The following is a 10,694-nucleotide window of genomic DNA, read 5'->3' as shown; positions in this document are numbered from 1 at the left end:
TGACCACGAAATAGCCGAAATTACTACAAAGAGATACAAAACTACCTAAAAGAGACAAAAATGACAACAAAGTAAACCAAAAATGACTACATAGGGACAGAAAAATGACTACAAAAAGACACAAATTACTACAAAGAGACACAAAACTACCACAAAGACACACGTGTCTACACACAGCCTTGCAAGGTACACAATGAATACAGTGAAATGCAGAAATAAGAAAGCATAGGAAAATTAGCATAAATATAAAACGTGTTGGATCATTAAAATGTTTTAAGCTGCTGAAGCAACCACCTTTTAAGTAGATATTTGAGTTAACAGCTCCATCGATGTTCCGGTTTAATTAAAAGTCCATTAAGGCAGAGGTGGAGCTCTGGCCTCTGATTGGCAGGAGGGAGGCGTCAGGCTGGGTGTGTGGAGAGGAGGAGGAGGAGGAGGAGGAGGTGGAGGGGGTTCCCTCCAGTGCGCCCGGCCGCAGTCCAGTGCGTTAAGTGCGCAGCGCCGCGCAGCAGAGAGTCTCCGTGTCCTTCACCGCCGGCGGGATTAATATTTCCTCTCCGTGTGAAATGAAGCTTGGTTCTTCTTCGTGAGTTCTTCGCCATGAGCTGCCTGGATGTGATGTACCAAGTGTTTGGTCCTCAGCCTTATTTCAGCTCCTACAGCCCCTATCACCACCAGGTATGGGCCATACATCCGTCATTAACTGTCTCTAATGAGCTCGTGCACCACGTCTCTCTGCGCCATTCACTTTATATCTGTTTGAAGGTGCAGAAAACTTTATTATTTAGGTTTCAGAGTCCACAGGACCGCCTGTTAAAACTTCATCACATGCAAATAATGGAGATTAAGCGGCTACTATTGCAAATGCAGCCAGTGACTATGGATAATTTATTTATAAAACTTAAATAAAACTTAATATTCTCGTCATGTTCATGTCTAAAAACAATGTTAAACAGCACTTTAAACACCTTAAAACGCAGGGCATGGACTTCATGTTTGCGCAACGTGCGTAAAGCTTTACATATGAAGCAAATGTAAAACTTTATAAAACTTTGTTTTGGGTCACTTTGATCGCATTTATATCGATATAAATCTGGTTTATCCAGTTTAGATAAGAGATCAGTGCTTCATACGACCGCGAAGACCTTGTTTGTTTAGTGTCTTTTGTTAATCAAAAGTAGAAAGAAAAGAAAACATGCTTTTATTGTTCCTGTTTAAATTTTTTTTTATATATATAGTTTCTATATAGTTTTTTGTTTGTTTATTTGTATTTGTTTTTTGCTGTAACGAGTTTATCTTATCTTAATCTTAAATAACAATTCTTAAATAACAATCTCAGATGAGTTTAATTAAAGTGTAAACTGAATGATTTCATGTAGCCTGTATGATATAGTTCTGCTATTTTTGCTTGTATACAAGTTTTTTACACACAAAAATGATTTTTATTTATTCAGAACTTGGCTATTCGTTTGTGGCCATAAAGTTAAACACAGTAAAAGGTTTACAGTATCATCCTTATAAAGTCTCATTTCCTTCTTAATCATAATGTTGACTAAGTAAAACCCCTAAATTAAGATTAAAATATAATGCTCTGCCACACTAGTTGTCAAATAATAGGTTAAAAATATCATATACCTATTAATTTCCTTTTTTTTTTTTTGCATGCCACGTGTGTTTGTGTGTGTAAGCAGACTTCTTGCAGTGAGTGCACAGTGTGAGAGCAGCAGGTTTTTGTGAGGCCTTTCTGGACCCGTTAAAGGGCTTTTTTTTTCTTGCTCTCTTTAAACCTCTCAGTCAACATCCAGGCATATTTCACATAGTGCCAAAACTCACTCTGTCTGTCACCGAAACACAGTCTGCACAGCCACTACTAGTCTGTATAGGTTAACTAACACGTTTGTCATTTAATGATAATTTTAAAAACTTGTTTCTTGTTTTAATTAAAATATTTTCATACAGGCTCCACATATTGATTTTAAACCAAACCAAAGAAAGTAGAAAAAAGCAAAAGTTTGTAGGTTTTTCAGTCATTCTGTGCAGCAGTAATGAATGACTGACACACACACAAATCTTGTATTTGAAAAACAGTAGAGCAACATTAGTACTTAACATGTTAATACTGTCTATGTATGCTGTGATTTATACAGTGATAGTTATAAATTTAAAGACAGACGAGTTATTAGTTGTAAATGCAAACACTGCAACTTGGTTCCCTGACCAGTGTCAGCGTACAATCATGTAATATTAATTTAATGTATTTTCTTCGTATCATTTTTTTGTCATTCATTATTTTGACTGAATTTTCATAAGCCTTAGGGATGAGGGGTGAGGTGGTGTGTATGTGACAGGGAATATATATGTGTGGATGTGTTTGTAAATAAAAAAAAAAAACCTATAAATAAAGTATTAAAAAAACCCACAAATAACATAATCATATAAAAGCCAGAGCCTTGGGTTAGCAGTCGTTACTTGCTGTTACATGAATTTTTACAGGCATTTATGTAATTTATGTGAGTTTGTGCAAAATAGACGGCAAAGACTTAAAGTCGGTAATAGATTTATCTTCTATTACACACCTGCTGTATCATGAAAAAAAACATGTAAAAAGTCTGTATTTTTTGAGGTTTAGAAGTAGATCCCAAATGATACAGGATTTTTGGGTCCAATACCGATTCTTGGGGGGGGGGGGGGGGGGTCTAATATCAATATATCAACCAATATTCTTCGTACAGAATATAATATATAACACACATTTTTTTTTCAACGATCCCTCAAAAGTGGTTAAAATGTCACAAAAGAAACGGGAAGGTTTGCTTTTTAACAATAAACTTTAATCCATCATTTTTTCTTTATTTTTCTTTTTTTCTGTTTGATGTTGTTGTTTGGGTTTTGTTTATTTGTTTTTTTTTTCTTGCCTCCCCCACCTTTAACTTTTACTTTTGTGATGCTAGAGTATAAAAATGATGAAATGCAGATGGTCATGTTGTACCTATCCCGCTTTCACTAATTAAAATAGTTTAACAAACAAACAAACAAACAAAAACAAGCATTCAAACTAACCAGTATTTTATAATAATAATAAGTAACTATGAATAAAAAACAATCATATGTATATATTAATTCTAAATTAAGAAAATTGATCAGATAAACAGATTATGCTGCCTATAGAGCCAACAAATAAAAATAATCTGTATTATGTTCTATTTATTAAAAAAAAAAAAAAAATCATATAGGTGTACTTGAGAACATATACTGATACTGATACAGATCAATACATCTGTGATATGTAAGTGGTCGAGCTCTAATTCATTTATATAATTTTTGTCAGTTTGCACATAAATGGATGTAAAAAAGTTGGAGGATTTATCTCCTACTACACCTACTGTGTCCTGAAAAGAAAACTTAAAAAAAAAAGATTTTTATGAGGTGTAGAAGCCAAGTAGATCAGATATTGATTTAAGTCTTAATAATATCTATCAATCTTCAAATCTTATGTATAATCTGTGCAATATGATCATGTGCTAACAGATAGATAGACAAACACAGTTCCATATCACAGGTTTATTATATAAATCTGTGTGTCCTTCTCAGAAACTGGCCTTGTATTCCAAAATGCAAGACCCCCAGGACGGCGGCAGCCGGCTCGGCCCCCCCGGCCACCCGGCGATCAAAGAGGAAGACAAGGAGCTGCCGCCGGGAGCCGAGTACCTGAGCTCCCGCTGCGTCCTCTTCACTTACTTCCAGGGAGACATCAGCGCCGTGGTGGACGAGCACTTCAGCCGAGCCCTGAGCCACACGACCGCGTACCCCACCTCGAGCAGCCACAAGACCGTCAGAGGTGCGTATGTCTTTGTACGTGTGTGTCAGTGCTTTGATTCAGTGTGTTTCTGTTAGTGTTTTTTTTTTTTTTTGTGAGGCACGTTTGTTATCATTTCCCAGGATTCAGCACTGTAACTTAATGTAAATATACATGTTTTATTTATTAAACTTAATTAAAATTTCATTTAAACTAAACTTTCTAGTATTTGTAGTAGTATCTTCAAATCTTTTGAAATGATGAGTTTAATATAAGAGGAAATGTTCGTCAGTGTCGAATCGTAAGCCTATTGAATGTTTTCTCAAGTATAACTAAATTAATATCAACTTTATTTGACTAGAAAAGTTTATATATTTTGAGTCTTTATAAAATAACCTCAGATTGCCTTAATTTTTTAAGGCAACCCCAACACTAACTTTTTTAATTTAAAACTATTTATTTTTACAGGAAAATGTACGTATAGTAAAACAACTGAATGCAGAAAATGTGCCCTTTGACTATTTTATATCATTAGATTACTCATGCATTAATGTCAAAGCAGAATTACTATTACTATTACTATTACTATTGTATATAAAACTGCAACTAATGATTATTTTCATTATGGATTATTTTCTTCATTAATCAAAGGAAATAGTGTTCTCTTGTTCAAACTTTTTTTTTTTAGTTAAAACAAATAATTTATTTTTACAGTAAAATGTACTTAGAGCATAAAAAGTAAAAGTACTGAATGCAGAAAAATGTGTTCTTTGACTATATCATCTCATAAGATTATATCAAGATTATTATGACTCATGCATTAATGTAAAAGCAGAATTTTACTGTTGTAGGAGGTTGAGGCGGAGCTCATTTTGAACTATTTTGTAATGCAACTAATGATTGTTTTAATTATGGATTAATTTGCTGATTATGCTGACACAAAGCTCAAAATTATCTTTTCAAATTCAGTCAGCTTAAAAATGTAGGTCAGCCAAAACACTTACTTTCTTTTAAGTTTGTCTCGGTCTGTTGTAGTAAATAGAAAATGATAACTTTTCAATAACCGGTAAAGATTTTCTTCGCTCACTTCAGTCAAGAGTGCAGATCCGGACGACAGAATCATCACTTTTTGCTGCAGAGTTCCACTTGTGTTGGCTTTTGATGGCTGTTGCACATTAAACTTGGAGCCGGTGATTGACAATTTTGCTCCGCTATTCACTGTCTTGTAATTTAATATTTTAGAATAACAGTATCTTACGAGACGCAGTTTTTGTCTGTTATATTTGCTGCTACTCTGTTTTGTATTTTACCAACAGAGAACAGATGTTTCCGTCTCGGTTAGTAATTTGTTTCCCCTGTGCTGTTGCATGTGGAGTAAATATTAAGTCTAACAAAATGATGGTTGGCGTAAATAATGCACAACATGTAAGGTGGGGGGTCTTTTGATAATTTAAATTTAAATTCAACGCAGTTAAAAGCATGTCCCAGAAATTTGATATTACTTTTCGTCAGTCTTCTGTGATCACAGACTGGTGATTCTTCTGTTATTGATCTCTGTCAGCTACAGACGTAACAGGAACCTGAAATACAATCAAAACAAACTTAACCTTTTGTATAAATATAAAGGGATGTTGAAGACTCATACAGAGGGAATAATGTCTTTATATTGGTGAATCAATGGTGAATCAGAGTTCCTCAGTTAACAGCCAACTTACTTTTTTGTTTCATTTCTTTTCATGGTCATTTCTCAACTTCAACACCTTTGTGTGATGCAGTAACTTTTGAATGCAACCACAAACAAAAAGGACAATATTTTCTTAGTTTGTTTTTTTAGCAGCATAAAACAACCACACATTCTTTGCAGTGGTTTACAGGATTTTTGGTGATTAACTGCTTCAACAAAACTTTGGCCAACTTTTGAACAAAAAAAAAAAAACTGCCTTGTTTGGTTAGTTTGTTTGTGTTATTGTGTGACCTTGGTGTTTACAAGGTTTAGTTTGGATCCTCAGTAGCACAAACAAAGTAAGTGATCGAAGCAGCAGTAGATCCATAACTCCTGTGTTATGCAATGTAAAATTACTGATTTTTGCCAAAGTAGCCTGGTGGCTTTGGAAAGAACAATATAATGGCTTAAATAACAGTGGTTTCCCAATGGAAAAGGCTGTTTGATGACAAGATAAAGCATTAAGCAATATTTTTATTTCAGGATAATGTAGGATACGTTCCTCTTTGGAGAATAAAAGCAGTCTTATTTTGCCACATAAAAAGAACATGCAGATATAAGTATCATATCACTGGGAAAGGTTAATAAAAAGCAAAGACTCATGAAAAAAAAAAATCTAAAGCACAAACAAAAAGGAAACAAAACGTGTGAAACAAATAAGTGAACACATACATAACTACAGTTGTAATAATGTTTATCATTCATCCCACACCTTCACCCTCCCTCAGATCCTTTAAATGTCTTAACGCTGGTCTCCATGCCGTATCAAACACTCTGCTCCTTCATGCAAACTTGAACCCAAGCTTCTCCAAGTGCAGGATCTCACCCAGCTCTCTCAGCCTCATATGAAGGTACAACATCAGACCAACATAATCACAAAATAAGTTTTTTTTAGCCAACCCAGTACCCAGATACACAAGCCAGTTGTCACTACCTGGGTTCAGAAAATACAGCGTACACTTAAACTGATATTGATTTTTTAGGTGAGCCTTTTTTAAAGTGGCAAAAAAAAATGTTTTGCTGCAGAGCCTGTAAACAGGAGCACATTGCTTGGCTACGACCTCCAACTACTGTGGGTTATACACGGATAAGAACTTCCTGCGACCCCACTTTAAATAGTCCAAACTATACTTCTGAGGCTAACTTAGAAACCATTTAGCAAAAGTAAACAAGCTTCCATTTTAAAGTAACAGGGGCAGTAACAGTGTGGACTTTGTGTCTTCACAGATGGATCATTCCCTATGAGTCAGAGAAGTTTCCCTCCATCTTTCTGGAACAGCTCCTACCAGCCGTCCGTCTCCTCCGCGCTGGGCAGCGCTCTGTCTGCTCCCCACACAGAGCTCCCCTTCCCCGCGGACCCATACTCCTCCGCCTCCCTGCACAGCCACCTCCACCAGTCCAGCCCCGACGCCTGGCACCCATCCCATCACCACCACCATCACCACCACCACCCTTACTCACTAGGGGGCGCCATAGGCACCCAGGGCTCGGCGTACCCACGTCCGGGGGTTCACGAGATGTACGGCACAGCATTCGACCCGCGCTATGGTTCTCTGCTGGTGCCATCAGTGAGGCCTCATCACCGTCTGACGTCGGGCAGCTCGGTACCGGGGCCCAGCGCCTCGCCCTGTGACCTGGGAGGGAAGGGCGAGTCGGGGTCGGGTTCGGCCTGGAGTGGTGCCTTCACCGGTGCTGGAGCAGAGATTGGACTCAACATGGACACAGGTATTTTTCACATCAGGTCAATTTAATTTATATAACTCAAAATCAAAGGGCTTCACAATGCGTACCGATGTATACCACGCAGCAATGGGGAGAAAAAATCGAGATCAGCAGTGGAGGGATCCGTCTTCAAGGACAGACAGTCAACAGGTGTTCCATGTGCAAAGAAAGACAGAAATAACAGCAGTAAAATTGTTGGAAAAACACAATGACATCAGCTTGACAGCACCAATATAGCTGTAATATGTCAGTCACTGACCCATGTATTAGCTTGGTTCTAATGCATTTATATAATTTATGTCAATTTGTGCATAAACAGATGACAACGAGTTAAGGTGGATTTATCTCATACTACACACCTGAAAAGAAAACTTGAAAAAATCTATCTTTAATGAGGTTTAGAAGTCAAACAGGTTGCATATTAATTCAAGTCCTGATAATATTCCAGAAAAAAAGCACACCATGCAACAACCTAAAATCTATGCAAAATGTAAATATGATAGTGTTTTAACAGAATACTAGATAAACTAATATTTCCATAGCACATAATGACCTGATACCAGTGTGTTTGAAAAAAAAAAAAAAAAAAAAAAAAAAAAAAAAATATATATATATATATATATATTTTTTTTTTTTTTTTTTTTTTTTTTTTTTTTTTACTTACAGGGTATGTATTACTGGTGTTTTTGTTGTATGGTCTGGCTCAGGGAAAAGAAAATTGATATATTGGACGAATTGCGTGGTATCAGATCGGTGCATAGACTGCCAAAAATCTCCACAGTTCCTCGATTGGCTTCTTTAGGCTGGCTCCAAAAGTGACTTAAACACAAATGTTAAAGTTAACAGCAGAAATAAACGCATGTAGCTAACTTCCCCTATCATGATAAGTCAGATTTTTTTTAATAACTGGCTAACCTCTAGCTACAAACAATTCCATAGCACACGTATACAAATCTTCATATCCTTCTCCCCCAGTGTCACTCACTGATCACTTTCTCAACTGAAAAATCTTAGAACTCCAATAAATTTACTGCGTTATTAGTGTTTGTCTTGATCAAGACCAAGTGTGGTCAAAACACTGGCTGTACAATAAAGCGATTGAAGCTTAGTGTGTGGTTATCTCATCTTCAACAGGTTTGAAAACTCCCAACTAAAACCCTGGGAAATAGCTAAATCTAATATTCTAATCTAATATATTGTGCATGTAGTCACTGATAATAGGCAGATTTGTAAAATAAACATTAAGCAATAATTCACTAAGCATTTTCCATATTTGGATGTCCTGCTTCTTTAGGCTGATGCTGCACTCAACCGACACCTGTCTAAGAAATAATTACTCAGTTTATTATCTGATTAACTGAAAAGCAGAATTAAGGACATTCAGCAAGACTAGGTGGCAAAGTAACAACTCGAAAGAATGAAAACCAGATTTAAATGCAGATATTTTCCCCCCCTGCCTCAGATCAACTTACCACAAGTGGTTTAAAGCAACAAACTGACTGTCAATCAGCACCTTAACGCCAGCTGTCAACTTCCTTTTCTGCTGCTGTCTTGCTTTCATCCCCTCTCTGCCTCGGGCAATTCCTCTTGCTTTTATCAACAAGACATTTGCGCTTCTTTTTCTAATCTCTTCTTTTTCTTGCTTTTCTCTTCTTCCACTGCCTTTTCTTTTCTTTCCCTCCTTTCTTTCTTCCCTCCTCTCTCAGGTCTGCAGGCACAGGATAAGAGCAAGGATTTGTATTGGTTTTAGAGACTGCTGAGACCCCCCCCCCCCCCACCCACCCCTTCCCTCCCTTCACTCCTTCTTCAGCTGTAGCCTCTTTCCTCCACTCCTGCTCTACTCTGTTGCTCTGCTGCTGTTGTGGGATGACTGACAGAGAAACTGAAAATCGCTCAGATGGCAGTGTTGTGCTGTAACGGCTTCCTGTCTACTTGCAGCTCGGTGTTACGGCGGACTGTGCAGCAGCGGCGGCACAGCCCTGCTGAGCTGAATGTCGACAGTGTGGATACAAAGCGAGCGTGGAAACAAAAGTGGACTCGCGGAGGAGAGAGGATGTGGACAAAGACAAGACTCTTTGTGCTTCTGTAACAGGCAGGGACAACATTCCTAAACTGGAAAAAGTCTGGGGACAGACGGACAGAGACACGTGTTGTCAAACTCCAAAGACAAGCGCTTGAAGGACTTGGCAGGACTCGCCTCACTGGGACAACTGGGCTACAGACACTGGGAGTGTTATGGCTGGAGGAAAGGCCATGTTGGTGTTGAGGAGGCCGCACAGCAAGAATTTGGCAGACTGCGAAGGCAGGAGGAGTCCGAACACTTTGGTTTACATGGACTGTTGGTTCACTGTCAACTGAAATGAAAAAAACTGTCAGTATTTCATGGCACTGTAAACATTAAATTAAACAGTTTGGGATTGTTTTCAACTGAACAAAAGATATTTAAGTAATGATTTCACAAAATGTTTCAAGTGACAACCACAAGCTACTTAAGCTGTGTCCCAATTCCATATTATGTACAAACTCTAAGCAGGTTTTCAGCAAATCAAAACAAGATAAAGTGCACTCACAAGCAGAGATGTTGCAGCACCATTTTTTTCTTTCCTGACACTGATTCCGGCTCCTGAACTTTGTGTATCACTCAATGCCCAGTAACGATCCAGTACTAGTGCATGAAAAAAAAAAAAAAATTCCAACAGGCAATTACACAGGACGGATGTCTGTCTCAGAACTGAATCACAAATGCTCAACTTAGCAGCAGAAATAAACAGACTGCTATAAAGAAAAGTTTTGGTTACTATAGCTAATTTTAAATTATATTAAGGCTTAAGGTCATGTATAATTAAAGGCGTGCCAGCTTTGACAGACAGGTGGGTGCCATCACAGGTGGCTAACCGCTAGTTATTTATTCTTCAGGTTCCACTCATTCTTTGTGGGGGGGATTAGGCGAGTGTTAGCCGAGTCTGGCACTGCTAAGACGGCGATGGTCAGAGCCACCTCACTAAGGGATTCACTAAAAAAAACCTCTGGGTGATTTCATGGAGGCTCCATCCACTATTTATTATACAATCTTGCTGATACCCGATCCATCATTTTAGGCATTTCTGATAATGGTACCGGTATCAGACCGACCCTACCCAAAAGAGTCTGTATGCATAACGTCTCCTCTTGATTTATCAGTGTGCAGCTGATCTACACGATTGTCCCAACATGCAATTCACAAACACAAAAAATACAAAATATGAAAATAATTAAGTCTTTGTTTTCTCTTTGTGAAGTTTAATTTGGAGTCGCACAGCTTAACTGACATCCTATGGAGCATGCATTGCTTCCGTTCATGTGACTACAAATCAGTAAACTCATTTCTTGAACTCAGTATTGTACTGTTACAATTTATGTGCAGTAGAGTATATGGATACTGTTTATACATAATATGTAAGTGGGGCACACTTG

At 37.7% G+C, this 10,694-nt stretch overlaps 1 protein-coding gene across 2 annotated transcripts; it reads left to right on the top strand.

Moving 5' to 3' along the window:
• Positions 1 to 450: 450 nt before the first annotated feature.
• On the top strand, positions 451 to 9,816 carry vgll2a (vestigial-like family member 2a). 2 transcript variants are annotated; one of them, XM_084737413.1, is made up of 4 exons: positions 451 to 678; positions 3,592 to 3,838; positions 6,747 to 7,244; positions 9,180 to 9,816. In XM_084737413.1, exons 1-4 carry the CDS (start codon positions 601 to 603, stop codon positions 9,230 to 9,232), a joined length of 876 nt encoding a protein of 291 aa, XP_084593539.1. In that variant the 5' UTR covers positions 451 to 600; the 3' UTR covers positions 9,233 to 9,816. The 2 variants fall into 2 exon arrangements, with proteins under 2 accessions (XP_084593539.1, XP_084593540.1); XM_084737414.1 differs by having other exon boundaries at positions 8,948 to 9,816.
• The last annotated feature ends 878 nt before the right edge of the window (positions 9,817 to 10,694 follow it).

Source organism: Lutjanus erythropterus, chromosome 15, assembly GCF_056507025.1.
Source record: "Lutjanus erythropterus isolate fLutEry1 chromosome 15, fLutEry1.hap2, whole genome shotgun sequence".
NCBI lineage: Eukaryota > Metazoa > Chordata > Actinopteri > Lutjaniformes > Lutjanidae > Lutjanus > Lutjanus erythropterus.
This window is presented reverse-complemented; position numbering and strand designations above follow the sequence as displayed.

Bases quoted from the DNA above. Each gene is read 5' to 3' on its own strand.
- vgll2a (XM_084737413.1), top strand. From the start codon at position 601: ATGAGCTGCCTGGATGTGATGTACCAAGTGTTTGGTCCTCAGCCTTAT. The intron at 3,839-6,746 runs GTGCGTATGTCT...GTGTCTTCACAG, and splicing joins CAGCCACAAGACCGTCAGAG to ATGGATCATTCCCTATGAGT. The intron at 7,245-9,179 runs GTATTTTTCACA...GTCTACTTGCAG, and splicing joins TGGACTCAACATGGACACAG to CTCGGTGTTACGGCGGACTG.